Below are 26,853 nucleotides of genomic sequence, written 5' to 3'. Positions count from 1 at the left end.
AAATCTCACTCCAAACTTAAATCATTCCCTCTCTCTCTCAGAAATGCTGCAACATTTTTATTTTCATTTTCCTCTTGCTCCAGGACGTGATGAGATTTTTCTCTCTGGGGACAAGCCAGCAGCTGCTGGAGCCCCACACCTGAAGGCAGGAGCTGGTCCAGGTGACACCTCAGTGTCACTCCAGGTCTTTCCAGGTGCTTGGGGCTGCTCCTGGCTGCTCCTCACCCCTGCAGCTCATCTGGGCTGGATGGAAACGGGATGAGTGTGACTTGAAGAGAGGACACAGAAAGCAGGGAGTGGAGATGGAAGATGCCTTTGTGACATTCTGAGCAGCTACAGTAATTAAATATATCAAGGGATGTAAGGTGGATTCTGCTTCTCCTTTGATTTTGGTCTAGAAACCACTTGAAGGTAAAGCCTATCTCACTCAGGCTTAAGCCATTGCTCACTCTGATCTTGAAATATCAGTGTGAGCTGGTCTGCAGTGTGGATTTTCCTTCTCCCACCTTCCTCTTCCTTCATCCTTCCAAGCATCTCCAATAAGCACCAAGTTATTTTGTTTCATTTATTCGTCACTGTGATGCAAATGTATTCCTTTTAAAATACAGAAAGAACAAAAATAACCACCTCAAACCTCATATATCTCTTGGACGTTCCAGTTCACCAAAGAAATTGTTTTAAATGGAGCATCTGAGAATTTTAGGCCAAAGATTCCCAGTGGGAATATCATGGTATGTTGAAAAAAAAACCTGCATCATTCCTGCTTTTAGGCCATTTCCAGCTGCAGGTCCTGGGGTTGCTGATAGTTCATTCCCTCTGTAAGCATCTAAAATCCTCTCTCCTCACTCCCCTCAATATTTAAGTTTTTCTCTCCTCACTCCCCTCAATATTTAAGTTTTTCTCTCCTCACTCCTCTAGTATTTAAGGTTTTCTCCCCTCACTCCCCTCAGTATTTAAGGTTTTCTCTCCTCACTCCCCTCAGTATTTAAGGTTTCCTCTCCTCACTCCCCTCAGTATTTAAATTTTTCTCTCCTCACTCCCCTCAGTATTTAAGGCTTTCCATTCCCTCTGAAAGCATCTAAAATCCCCTCTCCTCACTCCCCATGGTGTTTAAGGTTTTCTCCTGTTTGAGGAAGAGAGACACAGGTTTTCCCACGGTGTTTTCAATCAGTACATGGGGATTTAGGAGAGCTGGATGACAGTTCCACCCATCCCCAGCCCAGTCCCACCAGTTCCTGGTCACCTGCAGAGATTGGTGGCCCAGGACTCAGCTCTGGGCTGTTCCCACCTGGGCAGGTCCATCCTGGATGGATTCCCTTTTTGGGATGCTGCTGCCAGGGACACAGAAATCCCTGGGTGAGCCTGAGGGGTCACTGCAATGATCACACCCAGAATAAACCTGGGGGGACAGAGATTCCACAGGGCAGCTCTGGAGGCTGCTCATCACTCAGAGTTCATCCATTTTCATCAACCTACAAACCGTGTGAGACTGGAATAGAGAGGAAGATTTTATTATTAATATTATTAATTATTATTGTTGTTGTTGTTTATAGAAAAGAGTATTTTCATTCTTACATACCATATTTATTTAGAGAATTTATGGGCTGCTTTTCCTACAGCAGGTTTGGGGGCTTTTAGAGGGTTTTAACCCCAGAGCAGACACAACTTTGGAGTCTCAGGAAGGACCAGGCTGGGGTGCTTTGCTGTCCCCTCCTTGCTTTGCAAAGGGTTCACATCCAAATTTGCAACTCCACGCTAAGGTTTAGTTATTCCTTTTTACCATCAGTGCAGAGAAAACACTTGGGACAATTATTTGAGCTACTAATGAAGCAGCTCCAATCCCCAAAAGGATCTTCTCACTGATGTTCTGGTCTCAGGACACCTTGGAAGCCCCAGGACAAGCCAGGAAGCAGAGAAGCAGCTCCCCAGGGGGAAGGCTGCAATGCTGGCAGCAGGATTTAGCCCTTAATTTTGATTTTGGAAAGCCAGAAACCTGTTCCCTCGCACCTGGGCAGGGCTCCGAACCCACCCTGCGGCAAGGCTGACCTCTAGTGCCACATCCCTGCTCTGGAAATCCAGGCGTGGAATGGAACGAAGGCAATGGATGATGGCGTTACAAATCAAAATGCAGATAAAAATAGGGACTAAATAAGGAAAACAGAGAAAATTATAAGGTAAAAAAAAAAAAATCTAAAGATGGGTTAGAAATTAGAAATTGAATTCGTGCAAATTGTATCAAATCACAGCCGTGGCTCTCGATGTGCCCAGCACCAAGGGCACCAAATCTCAGAGGCAGCAGCATCAGCTGATAAACCAAAACCCAGCCTGGATGTCCCTGCCCTTGTCTAACTCCTAAAAATCTTCTTTTCCCACATTTAGGGGATCCGGGAGAAATAGCATTTGCCCAGCATTATCACAGCAGCCAACACTCTGTTGCTGCTGATAAATCATCTCCAGGGATGAGCTGCTGCATTCAAATACAGCTCTAAGGGGAAGGAAAACCCTTTTTTGATGGGGTGTTCAGAGTTTTGAGGCACCAAACCCTAAATCACCACCACTTTTAAGGCAGGGGGGCCCTCTCGTGGCAGTGGCCATGGAGGGAGGGAAGGGCAAAGCAGAGACCACAGATTCATAGTGGCACATTTCACTTCTTAATTCACTCCCTGGCTCCAAATCAAGCCCGAATCTCCCTTTTCCTCACGGGACCAACCATTTCCCTGAGTGCCCCTGAGCAACCTCCACAGCCAGGGTGGTTTCACTGAAGGTAACTTGGCAGGACACTGCCCAGGGGCTCCGATTTAAAGCCCAGCTGCTTTTCTGGTGGACATTTCCACCCACCTGATCACTTTAAATAAAAAATATCGGAAATGTTCCCTTTGCTATGGGCTGGGGTTTGAGCTGGCTGCAGGACCCCTTCGCTCCCACTTTCCCAGCAAATTCCAAGGGATGGATTCGGGGTTTCCCACCGCAGCGTAGGGCAGCACTGACATCTAGTGGTCTCAATTTTGGGGCTTGGAGCTGCTTCATTAGTATCTCAAATAATTGTCCCAAGTGTTTTCTCTGCGCCGGGGGCAAAAATGAATAACTAAAATTCAGCCTGGAGCCACAAATTTGGATGTGAACCCTTTGCAAAGCAAGGAGGGGACAGCAAAGCACCCCAGCCTGGTCCTTCCTGAGACTCCAAAGTTGTGTCTGCTCTGGGGTTAAAACCCTCTAAAAACCCCCAAACCTGCTGTAGGGCTGCTTTTCCTATGGAACAGCCCATAAATTCTCTAAATAAATATGGTGTGTTCTATAAATAACAGCAACAGCAACAATTAATAATAATAATTTAAAAATCTTCCTTCCTCTCCCGAAAACGGACAATTTTGCTGCTGCAGAGTGGGAACAGCAAACACAACGCGGGGCTCTCGCAACAACAATTAATAATAATAATTTAAAAATCCTCCTTCCTCTCCCGAAAAGGGACAATTTTGCTGCTGCAGAGTGGGAACAGCAAACACAACGCGGGGCTCATCCTGAGAGCCAAACCTCCCTCGGGAAGGGGCAGGGGGGTCCCTGCAGGGCTGGGGACACGCGGAGGGGAGCGGGGCAGAATTTTCCGGGCTGTTTGATCCGAAGGATCTTTAAATCCCTGTGATGCGGAGCTGATGGCATTCACATGCCCGGGCAGCCCCTGGAAACAGGAGTGGAGGGCGAGGTTTGGGGACGGTTAAGAAGCAGGAACCCCCAAAAAAAGTCTTGAGGCTCCTGATCCTCTGGGAGGAGATGCTGAGGGACAGCCAGGTGAGGTTTTGCTCTTTCCCAGCGCAGTCTTTGGGTTGGTTCATAACAAGCCCGGCGAGGCTACGAGAAATTCCAGCTACTGTTTGCAGAGCGAGCCGCTAATGAGAACCAGCGGTGCCTCCAAGCTGAGATGCAAGAGTGTCCTCACCGATCAAAGCCGCAGCTCCGGGAGAGGAAAGCCGGGGATAAATGACATCCTGCTGCCTGCAGCCTTACCTGTCCCCGTTCCGAGCAGGGCCAGCCCTCCCTGCCTCCCCTCCCCCGGGAAGGCAAACCCGGGGAGGTGTCGGCACCTTCCGTGGGGTTTGGGGTTGGAGGAGGCACTCAGGGCTCACTTTTGGCTTCTGGTCCTGCTCTGTGCTTTCCTGCTGGTGTTAAAACACAAATTATCCCCAGCTCGATGAAGCTGGAGAGGGAGGAAAACCCACCCGAGTCAGTGGAAAGAAGCAGTTACAGCTGCAGGAGAGGAGGGGGTGCCAAGGGGACCAGCCAAGGCTCTGGGGTTTGAAGGGCCCCATTAGATATGGAGACATGTCCCAGACCGAACTCCACTGTACCTGGGCTTGCTTTCCTCCCTCCCTGCGGTTTTCTGGATTTTAAGTGTCCCCTTCCACACCTGTGTCACTGTCCACCACAAGCATCCAGAATTGTTTTTAATGATTATTTCCCCCTCTGCCACGGTCACAAACCCCACACTTTAAAAAGGAGTGACCCCCAAGGCAGCTGCTGTTTGGAGGCAGGGCTGTGGGCTCACTGTAGGTAGGGATGTGGCTTTTAAGAGGAGATAATAATAGAGAGGGGGATGTAAAAACATCCTGGAGTAAAGAGAGAGCAGCCTTTAACCCCACTCCTCATTACAGCACTAGCCAGACTCTGGTTTCCCAGGAATCCTGAGGTGCCAAATGCTGCTTGATTCTTTCAATTCTTTTTCAGATTAGGCTGAGGGGGGGAAACCAGGCTGGAGGAGCTGGTCCTTGTGCTGGCACACCCAGCAAGGCTAAAGGAGCACAGCCCAAGCCCTGAGCCCTGTAGGAGGTTTAACAGGATGGATCCACCAACCCCAAACTGCTGCAAGGACGTCCCAGGATGTTCCAGTGCCGCACAAAGGGCACTCCAGAGGCCAGGAATTTCATGAACTAATGGAGAAGGAGGGCTTAAGAGGAAAGAAGGAGTAATATATACGTAGTGATTTCCCTTCCTCCGTGACAGCCGGTTGTTCCCTGTTTCTGAGTGGGTTCCCAGCCAGGGACAGAATGTTTCTGCCCATCTCCTGGTGCTTGCCACGCTGAGCACACAGCAGCTACCTGGATTTACAGCCTGAGACTTTTATATTGCTGCAGGGTTTTTCCTCACTGCACGGGAATTCGGTTGGGAATTGAAGCTCAGTCTGAAATGGGGTGAATGAAGGGTTTGTAAATGCAGTCACACAACACACACACAGAGAAACAAACAAAGAGCAACAGGAGGAGCTGGCTGCATTGTATTATTCTCATAGGTATTTTCCACAAGGCTGATTTAGCCGGCTGTCTTATTCCAGCTGGAGGAAACCCCATGTGGATCCAGCTGTTGGTTCAGAGCATGGAAACTCCTTGTACGTGTGTCCTGTTGGAGTTTTCCCTGGGGCCCAAAGTCTTCTCTGTCCCTGGCTAAGGGAAGGACATGGGAACCTCCCGAGGCACCTTCTGAAATGAGATGCTCTCCAGCTGGCACGGGCCCGGTGCTTTCCAGCTAGGAAGGGATGCTGAGAATCAGCCCTCTGGAGTAAAGCCTGCCATGGTGCTGGAGGGGGAAATGTGCCAGCCCCTCTCCCGGGGCAGGACCCCCAGAGCCGGGGGAGGATCAGAGCCGAGCAGGCAGCGCTGGGGCTGAAGAAGGGGTTAATACTGTGAGAGCAACAGGCTGGAGTTGACACTTGGAGGCAGGCGGGGCTGCCGGCGCCTGATTGGCCTCAAATCGTATCCAAAAGCGGGTTGGGTTTTTTTTTTTTTTAGTTTTTTTCCCCCTTTTTTTTTTTTTTCCTTCGCTACTTCTTCGTCTTCTTTTTTTTTTTCTTTTCTTTTTTTTCTTTTTTTTTTTAATTTTTTTTCCCTGGTTTGGGGATTTTTTTTTTAATTTTTTTTAGTCGCGGTTCTTTTTCCCCTTCTTTTTTTTTTTTTTTTTTTTTTGGTCGTGTTTTTGTTGGGTCTTTTTTTTTTTTTTTCTCTCTCTCTCTCTCTCTTTCACTTCTCCTCCTCCCCCAGGCTCCGGCTGGCAGGGGAGGGGAGTGGGGAGAACAGCGAGAGATCAAAAATAAACCTCTTATGTCAAAGCCGGGGGGAGAAAGTATAAATACAGCGGGCTCGGCGGCCGGCGCGGAGGCTGCGGGGGAAGAGCCGGGGGGGTGCGGGGCCGTGCCGTGCCGGGATGGGGCGGCGGGCGCTGCTGGGCGGCCGTGCCCCGCTCCACCTGCTGCTGCTGTGCCACGCCTGGGCGCTGGGGCCGCCTCGGGACGCTCAGCCGGTGCTGCCCGCCCGTGTCCCCGCGCCCCCGGGGCAGCTGGCCCTGCGCCTGGCCGCCTTCGGCCGCAGCGTGCTGCTGCTCCTCCGCCCCGACCCCGCGTTCCTCGCCCCCCGCCTCCGCCTGCAGCGCCTGGGCGGCCGCATCGCTCCGCCACCACCGCCGAACCGCGGCTGCTTCTACGCGGGCGCCGTCCAGGGCAGCCCCGACTCGCCCGCCGTGCTCAGCAGCTGCGGCGGCGGCCTCCGAGCCGCCTTCCTGCTGGACGGGGCGGCCTACGAGCTGCAGCCGCTTCGTCCGGCCGCGCCCGGGCCGTTCTGGGGCCGGCCGCACCGGCTGCGGCGGAGAGCGGCCCCGGAGGCAGCGCGGCCCGCCGGCAGCGCCGGCCCCGAGCCGCTCCGCAGGGCGCGGCGCTTCGTGTCGCAGGCCCGCTACGTGGAGACGCTGCTGGTGGCTGACGCGTCCATGGTGCGGTTCTACGGGGAGGATGTGGAGGTAAGGGTTGGTGGTGGTCGCTGTCCCGCCGCCCACATCAATCTGTCCCCGTTTGTGCCGGTGCTCACTCCGTCCTGCCGTCACCCCCGGTGCATCCCTCTGTCCCCGCTTGTGCCCGTCCCGTCTCTCCATCCTGCCGTTCCCCCTGTCCGTATCTCTCTGTCCCCGCTTGTGCCGGTGCTCACTCCATCCTGCCGTCCTCTCTGCCCGCATCCCTCTGTCCCGCTCGTGTGCCGGTCCTGTCTCTCCATCCTCCCGTTGCCCCTGTCCGTATCTCTCTGTCCCGGCTTGTGCCGGTCCTGTCTCTCCATCCTGCCGTCCCCCTGTCCATATCTCTCTGTCCCCGCTTGTGCCGGTCCCGTCTCTCCATCCTGCCGTCCCTCCTGCCCGCATCTTGTCCCTTGCAGTCCCCGTCCCGGCCGCCTCTCCGCCTCTTCCCATCTCCGCTGCTGCGCTCCCACTGCCTCTCCATCGCCTTCATCCCTCCGTCCTCCCTACACATGCATCCCTTCATCCCGCTCCGTCCCGTCCCCATCCCCTGCCCGCTGCCGAGTCCCCCCTCGCCCTCACCAGCCCCGGGACACCGGTGCCACCTTCGGGTGGCCGAGGGGCCTCGGTGCCACCTTCGCTCGCCGTGCGGGGCTGTCAGTCCCCGGGGCAGAGCTGCGCTGTTGATCTGTGCGGTTCACTCGGTGCTTGGGGAGCCTTTCCCAGCCGCAGCATCCCTCCCAGCGAGCGCTGTGATGTCCCTTCAGCTCGGTGTCCCCAAAGGAGGGGACAGGGCGGGTTCATGCCCCTCCTGCTACGAGGAAAGAGCCGCGCTGCAAAGCAAAGGGCTTAACTCCCTTCCGAGTGGGAGCCGCGGGCGGATAGTGAATAAAACTGGGGCTGAGTAATGCGCAGCGCCGCTGCTGAGCCACCTGTGAGCAGCTGAGCAGATGGACGAGCAGCCACCAGCGCCAGGAATTCTCACCCTCCTTAAACACTCTGCGGAGACCCTGCCCCGAGCGGGCTTTTTGGGAGACCCCAGGAGCAGAGACCGAGGTGCCCCAGCCCCCCACACCCATCCCCAGGGCTGCCCATGAGCCTCATTCATCAGCACCGGGTCATTTCTCACGCCTCTGGCAAAGCCACCTCCCCACCCCGACCCTGCAGGGATGGGTGCTCCAAATGCAGCTCCAAATTCAGGTTTGCACCATTGGAAATGCTCTGAGGTCTTTGCAAGGGATAATTGCATTGAAGTGGCTCCTTCTCAGGTTGTTTGGGCTGGGAGAAGAGTCCTTGAAGCCGGAGCTCATCAGGGAGCAGTTGGGAAGCTGAAACCAGGGGCTGCACTTTGATTTGGCTTTGCCACTTCTACCGACTTTATCCTTCCCCTATGGGCTTCTCTGCTCTTAACAAAGCTGTGTTTTAATTCCAGCTCTGCTCAGGCCAGGCTGGACCTTGGCAAATGCTAAACCTTGGAGCTTCAGAGGATTTCAGCTGCTCAGCATCACTCTGGTTTTGCCCCTTGCTTGGTTTTGCCACCCAGCCAGGCTGGCAGGAGCAGGTAGCAGAGGGTCAGTGGGTGAGGGGTGATGCACTTGGAGGTACCCTGAGCGCTCACAGTGCTCAGAAAAGAGTTTGAAGTGGAGTAAGCTGAATTTTTAAGCAACAGACATATAAATAGTGGTGGGAATTACTCTCCCTACAGTGTGGAGTTTGTCTCTGATTCCCCAGGAAGGCAGAAATAATTATACAGTGAACCTTCTGCACCCAGCTGGGCACCTGGTGGTTTAAAAGCAACACCCAGGGGTGTCTACATCGCTGGAAATAAGGTGATATATCTGGGCTGGGGGAAATCCCGATGATGCCCAGCTTGAGCTGGGGAAAAAGCAGCAGATCTGGGTAAATCTGTGAAGGCAGCAGCAGAGGAAATGGCACCTCCACATGACCAAGGGGCTGGAACTCAAGCACCCTGCCCTGGTTTGGCTGCCCCAGCCCTGGGCTGGGTGATGCTGCCTGGTTGGCTCCCATTTTCCCATCATTTCCTCAGCCCCTAGAGCAGTATCAGCTCTCAGGGAGGGGAAGGAAACCTTCAAAGATCTTGTTTTGGATGAATAGAGTAATAGCATATTAAAATATTTGGGAGAAAACTTCCACTAGCTCTGGTATAGCAGCTAAAAAAACAACAACCAAAAAAAACCAAACCACCTGCTGTGTTTCTGTGTCTTTTGTTCTCTGGAACAAGAATGCAGGGAGCAGCACAGCAATCTTGCTTCTCCCTAAATACCTTTCTTGTGGGGTGAAAAAAGCAGTGGCAAGTGCTGGTGAGATCTAGGAGAGATGCCCAAGGAGTAGAAATGTTGAGTCAGAACAAACCATATTTATATGACTTTTCTTCCCGTAACCACACTTTAATTACCAAATATTTATTAAAGGTCACCAGCATTGTTTGTATTCCCAGTTATTTTCTTGCATAAGTTGTAACAGCTCGAGCAGAAGAGTCACCCCAAGATGCACTCAAGCGTTGAGAGTTATAATCAATGCCATGCTTGTGGTGAGAAAATGCTGTTCATGATTTATTTCCCTTCAATTTCAGCCTTATAACTCAGCTGTTAACCTAATTTAGACAACAAGAGCTTATTCTACCTTCATCAATAATTTTATGTAAACCATGAGGTGAAGTGAGAGCAGAACTAGACCTGAAATGTGGGGGTTTAATCATTGTTTGGGTTTGGTGATTGCAGGGATGGGGTATCTGGGGGGGATCAGCAGCAGGACAGTGCTGGGCAGTAAATCCTGGGGGATGTGGCAGGTTCAGCCTGCAGGGACTGGGAGGAGCCCTGTGATGTAGGGATGGGAGCAAAGCTCCAGGCTGGACATGGGAGCTTTGGGGTTTTTCTTGCAGTGCTTGAAAACAAAGAGGCTGTGAGCATCGCTCCCGAGTGAAGTGGGGTTTTGAGCAGGGGGAACTGAGGCAGGGGACGGGGCCAATCCTGCCCGTGTGCAGCAGGGCTGAGCACCTGCAGCTGGGCTGCACTTGTGAGGATGCTCTGCATGCCTGGGGAACGTTTGCCAGGACACCTAAAGCACCAGGCAGCTCCCAAACCCAGCTGCAGCATCCCCAGCCAGTTGGCAGCCAAACGGGATTCCTGCGGTGGGATTTCTCCAGTCTCCTGGGTGCAGATGAGAGACATTTCCAAGCTTTCCTCCGCAAGCACAATGGCTGTGATCCCCTTCCCCTCCTCCCCTTGTGAGGGAGGAATCTGCCCTTCCTGCCTCCCGGGGCTGGTAACCACTGAGGACCACAGCAGGATCAGAGCAGTCTGGAAAAGCTGGGATTCCTTGCTGACTTCTGGGTTTTTTCCAGGCAGATTGATGAGGTTTTAGGAGTGCTGTTGCAAACCCTTCCCTTTAGGAGCAGACAGGAGTGCAGGGCACGGAGCATTGCCAGAGTCCTGCTGCCAGCTCTCCACTGGAGGTAAATCCAAATCCACCCTGGAGCCCCAGGTCCCCTCGTGTCCGGCTCTCAGGCTTGCTTTAGGGTATTTTGCAGTGTGAGTGGGTAAATTCACTTAATCCCTTTCAAAAAGAAGCCAGCCCCTCCTAAACCCATCCCAAAGGCAACTGGAGTGGGATTAAAGGAGATCTTTGCAAAGGGAATGCAGCGTGATGCTGCCATCCACCAGCTTTTCTTCTGGGATTTGTCCTTTGAGGGTGACCCTGAGCCTGCATCCTCTTTGGGGCAGGGCTGGAGGACCAGGCAGCCTCCCCAAATGTTCCCCTGGCTGGGGCACTCACCTCATACCAGGATATCCAACAGCTGCTGCATTTCAGGGGTTTGGAATGAAATGTGCTGGCTCCCACTGAAGCAGCTCCATGCTGGCTCCTGAAGTGTAGCACTCCTGCTCTGGGATGCTCTCGGGATGGTTTTTACTCCATCTCTGCCTCTCTGCAGGTGGAGGCAGTCTGGATGTGCCTCAGTTTCCCCTGCCCTGAATAGGGGTAATTGCTGCTTTTGTGTCTCAGCCCCAAATATCCAGCAAAGAGGGGAAGAGGGAGGGAAAAATCATGTGGCAAACAGAAGAGGGATGGGCAGAGAGCCTGGCAGGCAGGAGGGCAGCCAGGCAGACCAGCAGGCTGGCAAGGTGTGCCCCTCACCCCGGGCTTGCAGCCACAGGAGGAGGCTGGCAGGGCAGGCAGCAGCCCCTGGGCACTCACAGATGGAGCCCTGGGGGAAAGGACAACCTGGGATATTTTTACCAGAAGATGTTTTAAAGCTGGGCAGCCTTTACCTCTAACCCTGGGGTTGCTCCCTTCCATCTGCCTGTGCTCCAGAATCGCAGAATTTCTTTCTTCTTTTCCCCCTCTGCAGAAATGCTGGTTTTGAGGGAGAAATCAGGGAAAAAAAACCAACCAAATCCAACCAACAAGCAACCCTACAGCCCCAGGCTGGGCTGAGCATTGCTCCCCACGCACTGGGGAGTGAGTTGGGGGAGGCAGGTTGTGCTGGGGTGCTCTGTGGGTGCTCCCTGCTGTCCCTCTGTCCTGGGTGGGTCCAGCAGCATTAAATCTTTCTGTGCATACCAAAATAACAGTGTCTGTGTAAGAGCAGCTTCACCCATCAAAATAATAATAATTAAAAATAAATGCCAGGCTTCAGCTTCTGAGTGGTTCCCAGGAAAGGGAATGTAAGCAGAGACTTTGGAAGAACCTGTGTCAGAAAACTCGGTCCTTCAATGAGGGTAAAGACAACGACTGCAGTTCCCCTTGCTCTGCTTTGTGTTTGTTTTTGCTGCTGGAGGCTCCTGTCAGTGCCTGGCTCAGGGCAGGGCTCTCCCAGACACTGTGGGGCTGTGACAGGAGGGATCTCGGAGCTGCTGTGTGGCAGACAAAAGTCACCCCTCCTCATTTTTAGGGGGAGGTGGGTGGAATTGGATATTGAGAGCAGAGGGAGCCCAGGATGGCAGCTGGGGAGAAATGGGTAGAAAATGTGACATAAATGCAGTGCATGGGGCAGCAGAGGGGTACTCCACGACCCTCTCTGGTTCACACTGGTGTCCTCTCCCCCCAGAGCAGTAAGAGGCTGATTTTCCAGCTGTGTTTACCAGACATCCTGCCAGATCTGCCAGGATGCTGGCTGGAAGCTCCTTGTGCCTGCAGGGCTGCAGTGCCTGGCAAGAAGGCAGAAACCAGTGTGTTTGCAGCCCTGGGCTCCTGAAACCCGACCCAAAACCCTGCCCTGCACCTGATCCCAATGCCCACATCCTCAGCCTCGGTGCTGGGAAGGAAACCCTGCAGAAGGCAGCGTTCCCTCCTGCTGGATGGTCAAGCCAGAGGTGGTTTGCAAAGGCAGAGGGAAGATGGGACCAGCAGGATTCAGCCCTTCCCCAGCCAGTTGTTGGCCAGAAGAGCTCAGCTGGCCTCTCCTGAGCCCTGTGCATCCGTAATTTGCTTTTGGCCGTGGCTTCAAGCCCTTGGCTAAGCCACGGCAGTGCAGGTGGATCGCTGCTCTCCCCAGAGCAGTCAGGGTCCATCTGAAACCCAACCCATTCCTGCATGGGCCAGGGATGGGTATAAATAGACACCAGATGGTGGAACAAGTGGATTTGACCTTTTCATCTTCACTAAATAGCTGTTTGTTCGGTTTGCTTTCCATCTTCCCTTTCCAGACCCAGGGAAGGTGGACAGATGTTTTCCAAGTCCCTCTGTTCCTACTGCTGAAAGAGCTTTTTGGCTGGATGTACCCCTGAGGATGTGAGGGCTGGTGTCCTGGGGGATTTGTGGTATGAGCTGAGATCTCCCAGGTCAAACCTACTGCTATGGACAGAAACCTCTAATGGGTTAGAAAAGGATGCAGATTTATTCCCATGGAAATGAGGGATGATCCCAGGATGAGCAGCTCCAGCGCAGAGCATCCTTCAAGATCTTCAAGGGCATAATTTTCAGAAAGCTTTGTGATATTTTTAGCAAGGTTCCCAATGGACTTTCCCCATAGGGTGAACAATTCCCCCAGGTTTCATGGAGCAAACATTTGTGGGGATCTCACCTCAATTTCTTGCCTCTGCGGTGACTTCTCCGTGACATGAGCTGCGTGCTCCGGGCTGGATGTGAGTCACGGCGTGGAGCTCTGGCCAGTCTAAATAAACCAGTAATAAACCAGTCTATTCCCTGCTCCCAGCAGCCTTGCTGGGGCCTGCCCTTGGATAATGAGCTGGGAAGGACTTGGGATATGTCTTGTTGAAACAAAACATCTGTTTACGTGGAGCTGCCAGGGGCAGGACAAAATGTGGCAGAATAATTTAAAATAGCCACAAGTGCCCCGGGCAAGTGGCTTTTGGTGCAGCAAATATTCTGTATCTCACTCTGCATCTCCCGTATTTGCTAAGGCAACAGCATTTTGTGTCTCAGAAAATGGCATTGTCCTGGCAGGACCGTGAGGGATGAGCACACAGAGTCAGCTTTGCTGAGGAAATGTATTTTGGGTGAAACTTGGCTATCAGAGAGGGCTCCCATCGAGTCCTTCCACTTTAATTAGGCTCTGAATTGAGACCGCAGGGTGTAATTTGTCTGGGGAGGAGAGAAGGCACTTTCTCTTTCCCAATACCATATTGTGTAATAGCTGCATTTTTTACTCCTGACTCGGGGCCGTGAGCGATGCCAAGCAGAGGAGGAATTCTGATGCTCCGATAAGATGTTTACATCAGCCTAAACATCGCTGGCGCTTCTGACATATTAAGTAATCCCTGGTCATCACCAAGCAGGGGATGCTGCTGGGCAAAGTCTTGGCTGTCAAAGTGTTTCAGTCCCAGTTTGTCACCAAAGACGCTGAACAAGAGGACACAGTCTCAAGCTGTGTCAGGGAAGGTTTAGGTTGGATATTAGGAAAAAAAATTTCACTGAAAGAATAATAAAATACTGGAATTGTCTTCCTAGGGAGGTGGTGGAATCACCATCTCTGGATATGTTTAAAAAAAGACTGGACTTGGCACTTGGTGCTGTAGTCTAGTTGTGGTGTCAGGGCACAGGTTGGACTTGATGATCTTAGAGGTCTCTTCCAACCTCATTATTCTGTGATTCTGTGACATATTAAGTAATCTCTGGTCATCACCAAGCAGGGGATGCTGCTGGGCAAAATCTTGGCTGTCAAAGTGTTTTAGTGCCAGTTTGTGACCAAAGACGCTGGGTTCAAGCCCTGTGACCAGCACAGGCAGAAGTTTTACTCCAGCAAGGTGTGTGTGAGTTGGTTCCTGCCCTGGGGCAGTGAGGGCACAGTTAATGCTTTGGGAATGTGCAGAGAATTCTCTAAAATGCTGAGCTTTTCCCCAAGGAATTTCTTCCAGAGGGATTTCTAGGTGCAAAGGATTCATGGGAGAGTAGACACCGTGTTTGGAGGAGGGGATGCAGGGCTTGTCCATCAGCACGAGGTGTAAAGCATCACATACAGGAAAACCAGCACTGAGTCCATCAGCCCACGGTTTGGACGTGATGGGCTTCAAAAACGAGGCTGATTCTTTTCAAACCAAAACAATTTCCCGGTAGCAGAGTTTTTACCCAGGCTCTGCCTGCCCATCTCTTCCACAGAACCACGTCCTGACCCTGATGTCCATGGCAGCTCGCATCTACAAGCACCCCAGCCTGAGGAACTCCATCAGCCTGGTGGTGGTGAAGGTGCTGGTGGTGGAGGAGGCAGCGGCAGGGCCCGAGGTGTCCGACAACGGCGGGCTCACCCTGCGCAACTTCTGCAGCTGGCAGCAAAGGTTCAACCCCCCGAGCGACCGGCACCCGGAGCACTACGACACTGCCATCCTCCTCACCAGACAGGTCAGCACCCCAGGGTGCAGAAAGGAAAGGGCTCAAGGCGTCCATGGAGGGGGAGAAGGGGATTGATCATGGAGGGCGATGCCCCACCGTGCAAAGAATGGAACAAAGCAATCTGGGGGGTGGTTTCATTTGGGGCTCAGACCTGTTGCAGTACAAGCTGACTTGTACTGAACATGAATTTGGCTGTGGATAAGAAATCCAGCTCAGTTCTATAAACCAGCCCCTGGGCTGGCTGACAGAAGTCTCAACCAATAACAGCTCTGCTAAAATACAAGTATTTGAGTGGTTCAGCATCTGGGGGGTGTAGAGATTAGACCAATGGCTGTTCAGAGCTGGGAGCTTTGAATTGCCTAGAAAAGCAAGCCCTGAACAATAAAACAGGCAGTTTGGCTGATGAGCAGCCGAGATCTGTCCTGTTTAAGTCTCAGACACACGAATATTGCGTTGTATCACAGCCCAGCAGTGGGTTGCTCACAGAGATGTTAGGGCTGAACGTGGGGCTCCCTCTCACTGCTGACCTCTCCCCCTGCCTGGCACAAACAGGATTTCTGCGGCCACCAGAGCTGTGACACGCTGGGAGTGGCGGATATCGGCACCATGTGTGACCGCAACAAGAGCTGCTCCGTGATCGAGGACGAGGGCCTGCAGGCAGCCTACACCCTGGCTCATGAACTGGGTAACACGGGTCCCTTCCCGGGGCCAAGTCTGCTTCTTCCAGTCCTGCTGCTGGGAGGGGTAGTGACACAGCCCAGCGCCAGCATCTCCTGGCTGGGGATCGGCCACTGAGCCTTGGGGAGCCTCTGGTACTGATAAAAGCTGGTTTGCATTAGCAGAAACACTAAGTGCCCAAATTGGTGTAAATTGGTGCATTTGCAGCAGGTCAGAAAGCATTTCATCACTGGAAGGGTTGTTGAGCATTGGCAGGGTTGCCCAGGGAGGTGGTGGAGTCCCCATCCCTGGAGGTGTTTCAGAAACGCCTGGACGTGGCACTCAGTGCTCTGGGCTGGGTGACAAGGTGGGGGTCAGTCACAGGTTGGACTTGAGGATCCTTTTCCAACCCTAGCAATTCTGTGATTTACCTGTTGTGATGAGCTCAGGCATGGGATCAAGCACATCTCTGCCTTGCTTTGCCATTCCTGCACTGACTGATTTTTGCCCAGAGAAGCTGTGGCTGCCCCATCCCTGGGAACGTTCAAGGTCAGGTTGGACAGGGCATGGAGCAGCCTGGTCTAGTGGAAGGTGTTCTCTGTCATCCTTCATGACAGCGGATGGAATGAGATGAGCCTCAATTCCTTCCACCCCAAACCATTCTAAGTTTATAAAAATTTAGGCTGCTTTGCCCTGCAGGCAGCAGGCTGTACCACTGAGACAGATCAAGCAGGTTTTTGTGCCTTCTGATTTATGGAAGCAAATAGCTTTGGCAGACACAGGAGCTGGGTGATACAGATGGTCCCAACACCTGCTGAGGAGCAGGAGCTGGGCTGGGGAGCTCAGCTGTGCCATGCCCTCTGCTCCCCAGGCCATGTGCTCAGCATGCCCCACGACGACTCCAAGAACTGCGAGCGGCTCTTCGGGCCCCTTGGCGAGCACCACGTGATGGCCCCGCTCTTCATCCACTTGAACAAGAGCCAGCCCTGGTCTCCTTGCAGCGCCATGTACCTCACCGAGTTCCTGGATGGAGGGCATGGTAAGGCTCCAGTCAGCTACATCATCACTCAAAACAGCTTTTCCTCAGCTCGTGCTCTTTGCCGTGCCTGGAGGGGGTGTGGGGTCAAGGGGGAGTCAAACCAGACCATGGATGGAGGTGTGGGGTGCCCTGCTTGGTGCAGTCAGTGGCACCAAGCCCTGAGAGCTCCACCTCCAGCCTAACTCTTGAGCCTTGCCCAGGTGACTGCCTGCTGGACGCCCCGGCCGAGCCCGTGTCCCTGCCTGCCGAGCTGCCCGGCCAAAGGGCCCTGTACAGCCTGGACCAGCAATGCCAGCAGATCTTTGGCAAGGACTTCCAGCACTGCCCCAACACCACGGAGGAGGACGTTTGTGCCCAGCTGTGGTGCAGGACGGGCAGTGGGGAGCCCCTCTGCCACACCAAGAACGGCAGCTTGCCGTGGGCCGATGGAACCCCCTGCAAAGCCAAGGGGCTGTGCTGGGACGGGCGCTGTGTGCAGCAGGATGCCCTGAAACCCCAGGTAAGGGGGCACTGGGGAATGGGGCTGTGGTGGCTGCACCCAACAAAGCCTCCCTCTCACTCCCCTCCACAGCTGGACAGGGAAAGTTCATGAGTTGAGATAAAGACTGAGAAATTACCAATCACCACCACGGGCAAAACAGGCCTATTAGAGATGTTAATTGAATTGATTAGTAAAAGAAACCTTAAAAACACTTTCCCCCCATACCTCCGTCCTTCCCACTTCTCCCTTCTCTCTCCAGTGGTGCAGGGAGACAAGGAATGGGGGTTATGGTCAGTTCATCACGGGTTGTTCTTGCTGCTGCTCAGGGAGAGGAGTCAGAGTCCTCCCCCTTCTCCAGCATGGGGTTCCTCCCATGGGAAACAATTCTCCACAAATTTCTCCGTGAGTCCTTCCCGTTCTCCACAAACTGCTGCAACATGGGTCACTCTTCCTCAGACTCAATTGTTCCAGGGTAGCCTGCTCCACTGTGGGTCTTCCACAGGCTCCCAGGTCCTACCAGCATGGGTTCCTCTCTCCACAGGTCCTGCCAGGATCCTGCACCAGCTCAGGTTTCCCACAGGGTCACAGCCTCTTTCAGGCATCCCCGTGCCTGGGTTCCTCCATGGGCTGCAGGTGGATTTCTGCACCCCTATGCCCTCCGTGGGCTGCAGGGGCAAAGCTGCCTCACCATGGTCTTCCTCACAGAATTTTGGGGGAATCTCAGCTCCAGTACCTGGAGGAATCTTTGCCTTTCCTCCTGCACCGCCCTGGGTGTCTGCAGAGCTGTTCCTCTTACATTCTCACTCCTCTCTGCCTAATTACATCTGCATAATAATTTTTTTTCTTCTTACTGAATATATTATCCCCAAGGTCAACACCATCTCTGCTGGGCTCAGCCTGGGCCATCCTGGAGCTGGTGTTGGCTCTGCTGGACACGGGGGGAGCTTCTGGCAGCTGCTCACAGAAGCCACCCCTGTAGCCCCCACCACAAACCCCATAGAGCTGGGCTGGGGCTTGACCCTTTAGGATTCCCAAATCTCTGACCCCACCCCTGCCATCTCCTCGACTGGCTTTGGATTGGGCTGATTTATTTCTGGATGTTTCTCCTTCGTTAGTATTTATTACTGGCAAGTCCAGCTCGTAGACAAAAGTCTGCTACCGAGCCGTGGGCTGGTCTGAACCAAAACAAAGCAGTGCAGATCTGCAATTAAATCATTACTTTTTGCCCTGCTGAGGAAATTAGCAGCAGTTTCAGAGTCAGTCAGCAAAGTACTCAAAGCCCAGCTTAACTTGAAGCACGTGAACAGGCTGGTGGCAGTTGACTTTGTGTGAAGCGTGTGCCGAAGCGCTTTTCTGGATCAGGGCTGGGGGAGATTTTAGCCTTGCTCCAGCCCTGAGCTCACCCCAGGAGGGAGCAGCTGGGCATGGGCAGGCTCGGAGATGGGCTCAGCTGTGAGAACCCCGGGACTGATTCAGGGGTCTCGTGTGGTGGTAAAGTCTCTCCTCCAACCCGTGCTTCCAAAGAAAAACTCCGCAGCCTCTTGTTGTTTGGTCTCAAGGCAGTTTATTGCTGGTTATCTAAAAGATTGTCTTCGCCCGCTGCGGCTGCTTTGGTCAGTGGCCCAGGCAGAGACACACACACTCCTGACACCCTCACTGCCTGCTGTCTTCTTCTCTCCCCCCACCCAGGGCTGCTGCTATCTTTTATATGATATATTACTTGTTATATGTTTACAGATTTTCCCCAATACCTACTACCTATGTTACAATGTGCTTTTTTACTCTAAACCAATCTGTGAGTGCCAACATCACCAAGAACATGGAGGCAAGGAAGAAGAAGGAGGAAGAACAGGATCAGGCCCACTTTCCTCCATCTTAGAACTTCTGACCCCCCTGTACAAAGTAAAACCCCCCTGTACAGGTGTTAAAACCCCCCTGTACAATACTAAAAAATTTTCCCCTCTAATTTGTAATTACTTTTACTATACCATCTAACCCTCTGTGACCGCTTGTTCCACCTTCAAAGTTGGTAACTCATTCCATGGCTCAAACCCAAAATCACAGCTGTTTTCAGCTGCTTGCCAGGGTCTAAAATGCTTCTGACCAAGGCCTGGAACCTCTGAAAATGTCTGAGGGACATTTTGAGTTCCAGCACTCAGCAGCTTCTCCTGGCCTCCTGCAGCCAGCGCAGGACGGCGGCTGGGGCCCGTGGAGCGCGTGGGGCTCGTGCTCGCGGAGCTGCGGAGGAGGGATCCAGTTCTCACACCGCCACTGCGACAGCCCCAAGCCCCAGCACGGCGGCAGCTACTGCGAGGGCCAGAGGACCAAGTACCAGTCCTGCCACACCAAGGAGTGCCCACCGGATGGTAAGGATGGAACTCCCAAATGCCGCTCTGCTCGCGCGCCCGCTGCTCCAGAACGCGTTTCAGGGATTGCTCTGCTCTCCCTTGGGTGTTCATACCTGGGGGGAGCTTCCTGCTGGGGGCTGTGACCTTCTGGGGCTGATGGAAGGAGTGTGGAATCCCTCCTTCATGACATTCCTCCTCTGCTTGCACACTCACTCTGTGCTCTCGCTATCCTTAGCTGACTCCCTCATCTCTGTATGGCCAAGGACAGCAGCTCCTGCCAGCTTCCCATGGATTTGGGGCCATGTTTCACCTTTCCTTTCAGGGAAAAGCTTTCGGGAGCAACAGTGTGAGAAGTACAACAGCTACAACTTCACTGACCTGGAAGGGAATCACTTGGAGTGGGTTCCTAAATATGCTGGAGTGTCCCCCCGGGACAGATGCAAACTCTTCTGCCGAGCCCGAGGGAGGAGTGAGTTCAAAGTCTTCGAGGCCAAAGTAAGATTCCTGGAGATGAGACTCTCCAAAGATAGATTCCTGGAGATGGGAATCTCCAAAAATAGATTCCTGGTGATGGGACTCTCCAAAGATAGATTCCTGGAGATGAGACTCTCCAAAGATAGATTCCTGGAGATGGGAATCTCCAAAAATAGATTCCTGGTAATGGGAATCTCCAAAAATAGATTCCTGGTGATGGGAATCTCCAAAGATAGATTCCTGGTGATGGGAATCAGCAAAGTAAAACTCCTGGAGATGGGAATCTCCAAAGATAGATTCCTGGTGATGGGAATCTCCAAAAATAGATTCCTGAAGATGAGACTCTGCAAAGATAGATTCCTGGTGATGGGAATCAGCAAAGTAAAACTCCTGGAGATGGGAATCTCCAAAGATAGATTCCTGGAGATGGGAATCGCCAAAGTAGGATTCCTTGATGTGGGAATCACCAAAGATTCCTGGAGATGAGAATCACCAAAGTAAGATTCCTGGAGATAGGACTCTCCAAAGATTCCTGGAGATGGGAATCACCAAAGTAAGATTCCTGGAGACAGGACTCTCCAAAGATTCCTGGAGATGGGAATCGCTCCTGTTTACCCCATGTCAGAACTCATGCCCTGTTCCTGCTGTGCCTCCCCTTTCCCAGGTGATCGATGGGACGCTGTGTGGCCCAGAGACCCTCTCCATCTGCGTGCACGGGCAGTGCATCAAGGCCGGCTGTGATCACGTCATTGGCTCCTCCAAGAAGCTGGACAAGTGCGGGGTGTGCGGTGGCAACGGCTCCACTTGCAGGAAAATATCCGGCTCACTCAACAGATCCAAGTGAGGCGCCAGGGAGAAGGTTCTGCAGGGATGGGCTGTGGGAGAAACACCAGCACCCTCTCTCTTTCTCCTCCTTCTATCACTAAAGCTGAAGGCTAGGAATATATTAGGATCCAAGCAGCATCCTCAGCTGGCTGGCATTGCAAGAGCCTGGGCTCCTCCCCAGACTCCAGGACTTAAGCTCAGTTTATTTTGGGGCAGAATTATACAAGCCAAGTAGAGCTTATTTGCAATAATAATAACTGATGTGACGGGCTCAGTACACCACTGCAAATAAATCTGCTGCCTCAAGGAGTTTACAAAACACATTTCACACCAGTGCAGTGAGTTGGACACATATTCAAGGGCTGATTGTGATATAAATGTTCAATAACTTTTTCTTGGGCTTGGGAGTGAATTTGGGTCCTGGGACAAGGGCACTGGGGTAGTCACTTCCCTCACCCAACATCTCCGTGGCTTTGCCAAAGAGCAGAATTTAAGGCTTTTGTTGGAAAACCATAACAAAAGCCCAACCGTCCAGTTCCATGCAGCGAGGTGACTCACACAGTCAAATTAGATTTCCTAAATGGTTTCCTCCCAGGGAACAGCTGAAACGGGGCTTCCACTCTCCTATGAGTTGTTTGTGGTTGACTAAATGGGGATTAGCACAGGAGCTACAGCCAAGAAGAGATCCCATTAAGATCAGGGTGAGGGAGGCCAGGGTGACGGAGAGCAGAGTTTGACTCAAAGGCTTTTTTCCAAAATACTCTGAACCTAATTACTGACCGCAGCCTCCACCATGGGGATCCATGGAAAATGATCCTGTGCTGGCCCACAGTGTGAGTCACAGTGCTGAGGGCTCAAGTGAAGCCTTCCACGTGCTGTCCCAGGAGCCGTGGTGCTCCAGGGATGGGCTTTGGCTGGCTCTGCAGGAAAACGTTTCCCTGGCATGGGAATGTCCTCTGTGTCCTCCAATGGGATTACTTCTGCATTGTAGTGCTGGCTGAAAAACCCTTCAAAAAGTGAGCTGAGAGTGCAGAGACTCCCTCCTTCTGTTATTCTACATCTATTTCTGTATCTGTACCTACATCTCTATTATCTATATTATCTTTGTCAATAGGTGATGTCACCCTTCAGCATAACCAGTGACAGGCTTTCAATCCCAAACACTTCACCATTTCCAAATATAGGGAGCAAGGGGAATTTCCCACCTAGGCTGGTAATCACAGGGCTGCTCATTTGATTGCATCACTCATTTTCATACGTAATTCAGAGAACTCTTCCAGCTGAGCTCACATCTAGAACATCTGCAATATTTCTAACTCTTAAGCGCTCAGGGTTACAGAGGGATGACTTCAGGATCCCGAGTGCTGTTCCTTACAGGAACGTGCTCTTAGTAAGGTTTGAGAAATAACCGTGTCCCTTTGCCCCGCGCAGATACGGCTACAATGACATTGTCACCATCCCCGCCGGAGCCACCAACATCGACATCAAACAGCGCAGCCACCGAGGGGTCCGGCACGACGGGAATTACCTGGCCCTGAAGACCCTTGAGGGCAAGTACCTGCTGAATGGAGACTTTGCCATCTCAGCCATGGAGCAGGACATCCTCATTAAGGGCACCATCCTGAAATACAGCGGCTCCATGACCACTCTGGAGAGGCTGCAGAGCTTCCGACAGCTCCCAGAGCCCCTGACCGTACAGCTGCTGACGATCGCCAGCGAGGTCTTCCCACCAAAAGTCAAGTACACCTTCTTCATCCCCAAGGACGTCCCTTTCAGCAAGCAGAAGGGCAAAGAGAAGTCAGTCAACGTCATCCGACCGATGCTGACCTCCCAGTGGGTGCTGGGTGACTGGTCCGAGTGCTCCAAGACGTGTGGCTCCGGCTGGCAGCGGCGGACGGTGGATTGCCGGGATGTGGAGGGTCAAACCTCCTCTGCCTGCAACAGATCCCTCAAGCCTGAGGACATCAAGCCCTGTGGAGACATACCCTGCCCTCTCTGGCGCCTGGGCCCCTGGTCGCCCTGCTCCCAAACGTGCGGCGAGGGCGTGCGGACGCGCAACGCCTCCTGCATCGATTACGCCGGGAAAATCACCGCCCCTGAGAAATGCAGCGCACCGGGGCCACCGCCGGCCACCACGGCCTGCGTGCTGCAGCAGTGCTGAGCCACCTGGGCTCCTCACAGCCAAGGGTGCCACGGGCCTCCACCACACTGGGGCAGGACAGCAAGGGCGCCGTGGGCTCGCTCGCCTGACCGCTCTCCAGTGGTTCGTCCCCACCGCATCGATGTCTACCTCAGAGGGGAGAACAACGGCAGCAAAACAGGGAGGAATCACTTCTTTTCCTTTCTTTCTTCCTTTTCTTTCTGGCTGGCTGCTCGCAGGCAAGTTGCAACTTAAAGGGAAAAATAAGCATGTCTGTAGGGTGCTTCCAAAGAGCTGTCGTTGAACATGGTTGCAGATTGCTTTTGTAGGGTTTGCTGGGGTTTGGCACTGGAGAAAATGTGGAGCCTGGTTTTGCCGTCACCCCATCCCAGCTGCAGGTCAAGGAGGTCCAGGGTGTGTCTTTGCTGATAAAACTGGGATCTCTTCACAGAAGGCATGGAATGGGTTGCCATCCCCTCCCTGCAGCAGTGTGGGTGTCCTTGAGCATGTGGAGTGGTTTTCAGCTGTGCATTTCACTTGGGAGATAAATTGCTTGTGTGAATGGGAGGAGGAATAAGCTGAGAGTCAGATCCTGGCATGAATCAGGCAGGAGAACAGGTGAGAGGTGGTTTCTGCTGGATTTATAATCTCCAAGGCAGCAAACCTCTGTCTCCAAACACCTCCAGCATCTGTGGTTATTCCTAGAACTGTTACCCCACACCTTTGTTTCCCCAGCTATAAAACCAAGGTTTCATTACACTTGATCTGTCTTACAGCACCACTGTGAGGATTAATTAATTCCTAATTCTGCAGTGCTCTGATGTGAAATGCCCATTGTGAGGCCCTCTGGAGCAGGCACTCTGGTGTGCCAGCGTTTCCTTTCCCATCCTTGACTTTCAGTCCCCTGTGGGCTCATCTTTTCAGCTCTGCTGTAATTTTGGAGATAATTCGCTAGCCTGGCTTGCAGCAGGGATGAGCCCAGCATCTGCAGATCATGCAAAGGTGACCAGTGCTGCTCTTCACCTCTGCTTTCCTGGGATATTTGAGAATGCTCAGATCTGGTGCCAGCTCCAGCCTTGCTTGAGCAGTTCTCAGTCCAAAGCCAAGCCTGGCGAGGCTGGAGCTGCTCTTTCCTGGTGGGAGGCGGCCCCAGCCCTCTCCCAGCCCAGCTGCTGCCTGGCCCCAGCACAGATGGCTGTTCAGACCCTGAACTTTGCCCTTTCCAAAGCAATCGCTGGCCCTGTGCTGGCAGCAGCCTGTGCCTGGGGAGCAGGGATGGAATTTAGAAAGATTTTCCTATTGCTGGATGAGCAATTCAGTATCTCCAGGCTCCTCTCATACCCTGCCTTGGCTTCCTTTTTGGCAGCAAAATGTTGAATTTCCAGTGGGATCTGCCTTTTTCTCATAGGAAGGGGAGGAGGGCTGGAATTTTTGATGTTTCAGATTCCCCATTCACATTTATGGAGCAAATCCTTTTCCTTGTCCCTTTTTGCCTGAGTGAGCCAAACTCCTGTGAGACCCTTTCCTGGCTGCCCAGACAGGTTTGGAATGGGATGGTGGGATGAGCTGCTCCACTGAAGACAGAAACCTCACTATTTACCTGAAAACATGAAATATTCCTGTTTTATCGGCCATACAGGATTTCTATCAAAACCAGAGGAGCTACAGCCCAAGACTGAGGGTATTGAGTGCTTGGTTTCTTTATTATTTTGAGGAAAGTAAAAAAAAAACTGAAGGCCAGCTGCAGAGTTTGGATGCAGAGCTGTTTGGGCTGTGGTACAGACCTACCTTTGGGCAATGTTCTACATCTGCTAATTAATCTCCAGGAATTTGAGTTCTAACAAATAGCTGGATGCTAAAGTCATGTAGCCTTGCAGGGTTATTTTCTTTTCCCCCCTCTGAGTCTGCAAGGGTTTTAAACTCAAAGCCAGCATGTGTTTCCTCTCCAGTGTCACCACCAGCATTTAGGATGGGTCAGGAATATCAGTCTGAGACAGTGCCAAGGAAAATGTCTGTATTTATCACACAGGAGTCGTGCACGCCAAGGGGCTTTTCCAGGTTTTTATAATCACTGTGTGGCTGCTTCGCTGGAGCTTCCTCGATGTAAAAACTCCTTGTTTAGGGCAAATCCTGCTGCTTTTCCAGCGAGAAGGAAGGTGGGGATCCCCCAGGAGGGGGGATCCAGAGGCAGTGATGCTCTGTTGAGGTGTGGGTGATGCTAAGTGGAATTCCTGCCCCAGGCTTCTATAAAAACAAGTAGCCTTTACGCTGATTTAAGTCAAAGAGGTTTTATATATTAGGCTATATATATATATATATATATATATATGTATATATATATATGTTTCCCTTCAGTGAAGGATTGTAGCAATGTACTGAGCCTCTTGTGTTAGGTATTTATTACAAATTTCTGTTTGGTTTTGTACAGTAGCTGTCTGGAAAGGAGAAAAAAAAAAAAAACAAAGAAGGAAAAAAGAGATTAAAAAAGACTGTGTTTTAACATGCTGCTCCCACATCCCCTCTCTGAAAGCTGCAGGGAGCTCAGAGCAGGGATGTCTTTGCTCATTGTTTATCCACTCTGGTATCTGACTGGTGTTTCCCTCCTCCCTGGTGTACCAACCAAGCTCTGTAAGCATAACAAAACCCAAACAAAATTAAGCTTTGGAATTCATCTTAAGAAGGGGGGAGGAAATACAATTTTCTGATTTTTAGCCTATTGTTTGTATTTGTTTTTAATTTTGAAAACAGTCTGTTTGTGGCTCTGCCTTTACCCCTCAATAAAGGACTTCCTGCCTTTTATCTGTTTGCATTTGTCTTTATTTGCACTTTTCTCAGGACTGTTATTATCCCCATCCCAGAGAGATTTTAAATCTCTCTTTTCCGTATCTTATTGATAATAAATGGTTCATTCAGTCTTAAGATGCTGAACCAAAATCTTACATGAGAGAATAGACAAAACCCAGAGAGCCAGAATTATTCTGCAGAAATTCTGAAACCATTTTCTATACATATACAGTATATCTATCTGTATATATTATATACTTATATTATTATAAATAATGTATTACAGTATATTATATTATAATATACTATAATATAGATAGTATACTATATTCTACTATAGTAGAATACAGCACAGATATTATAATATATTATATAATATAGATAATATACTGTATATTACTGTGATAATATAGAGCCATATCATATGAACCATATATCTTATATATTATATATATGAACCATTATAGAGCCATATAATATCTTGTGTATATGATGTGGATATATACATTCTATATATTATAGATGCATAATATACTTATTATACACATAGTATCACAGAACTCTAACTGTATTATATATCTATATGTCCATCATCTATTAAATAAATTATATTTAATATTATATATTTTATTTATATTTAATATATTTTTATTTTTATATTTTATATTTTTATATTATATAGATTATAACATTTATATATCTATGTAGATATATACATGTTATATATCTACATAGAATTCTATTATATTATAAATACATTCTATCTATATATTCTACATAGAATCCTTTTACTCCATAATATATTTATTATATGTATATGTCATAAATGTTACATTATAGATTATGTAATGTATATTACATATACATATATATACATAATATATACACATATGCTGTCATAGAACTTTATAACCATTACAATAGATAATAGGTAATTATAATTAATTATTATATTATATGCCCCCTATCCTTGTGCTAAAACTGTTCTTTATTTCAGTGATTTTCCTCTCTCCTGGGTCCCTCCCTCCCTCCTTATGTGTCTGTGGACAGGAGTCAGACCTCTTCCAGCCTTCCCTTGCTAAACTTTGCAAGGCTCGCCTCATAAAACACCCTCCTCAGCTCTGGGCTGAATTTATTATCCCTGGACAGAAGGGACCACAGTGTCCCAGCAAGGTCACATCAGCACCTGCTGCTTCAGCCACAAATCCATCCTTACTCCTGGTGGAATCATCCATCCTGCCGTGTCCTAGCACCACAACATCCCTTTTCTGCCCTTAGCCTCTGCTCAGCTCATCCATCTTGGTCTTACAACCCCTCTGCTCTGTTACATCACTCTTTTCCCACACAGATAATTGATAAATCCATCCTCAGGTGCCCAAACAACTCTCTTGGTTCCTTGGCAATGGCATTTCTGAGGGGCTGTTGTAATTCAGAGCATTTTAGAAAGGTTTCTCTCCTAAATTCCTGCTTTAACCTCCTCTCCTGCCAACTAGGATGCTTTAACCCTCAGCACTACCCTTGCTGAGGAAAA

At 51.1% G+C, this 26,853-nt stretch overlaps 1 protein-coding gene and 1 long non-coding RNA gene across 2 annotated transcripts; one reads left to right on the top strand and one right to left on the bottom strand.

The window, feature by feature from the left end:
- Positions 1 to 5,244: 5,244 nt before the first annotated feature.
- Positions 5,245 to 7,688, bottom strand: LOC140680502 (uncharacterized). The gene is made up of 2 exons (XR_012051860.1): positions 7,348 to 7,688; positions 5,245 to 6,758 (listed from the first exon to the last, which is right to left on the bottom strand). It is a non-coding gene; the product is annotated as an uncharacterized lncRNA (long non-coding RNA).
- On the top strand, positions 6,185 to 25,337 carry ADAMTS8 (ADAM metallopeptidase with thrombospondin type 1 motif 8). The gene is made up of 9 exons (XM_030290865.4): positions 6,185 to 6,777; positions 14,344 to 14,583; positions 15,127 to 15,259; positions 16,103 to 16,270; positions 16,471 to 16,769; positions 18,934 to 19,117; positions 19,422 to 19,594; positions 20,238 to 20,413; positions 21,830 to 25,337. Exons 1-9 carry the CDS (start codon positions 6,190 to 6,192, stop codon positions 22,557 to 22,559), a joined length of 2,691 nt encoding a protein of 896 aa, XP_030146725.4. The 5' UTR covers positions 6,185 to 6,189; the 3' UTR covers positions 22,560 to 25,337.
- Positions 25,338 to 26,853: the final 1,516 nt, after the last annotated feature.

The sequence above is a fragment of the Taeniopygia guttata genome, chromosome 24 (genome assembly GCF_048771995.1).
Source record: "Taeniopygia guttata chromosome 24, bTaeGut7.mat, whole genome shotgun sequence".
NCBI lineage: Eukaryota > Metazoa > Chordata > Aves > Passeriformes > Estrildidae > Taeniopygia > Taeniopygia guttata.
This window is presented reverse-complemented; position numbering and strand designations above follow the sequence as displayed.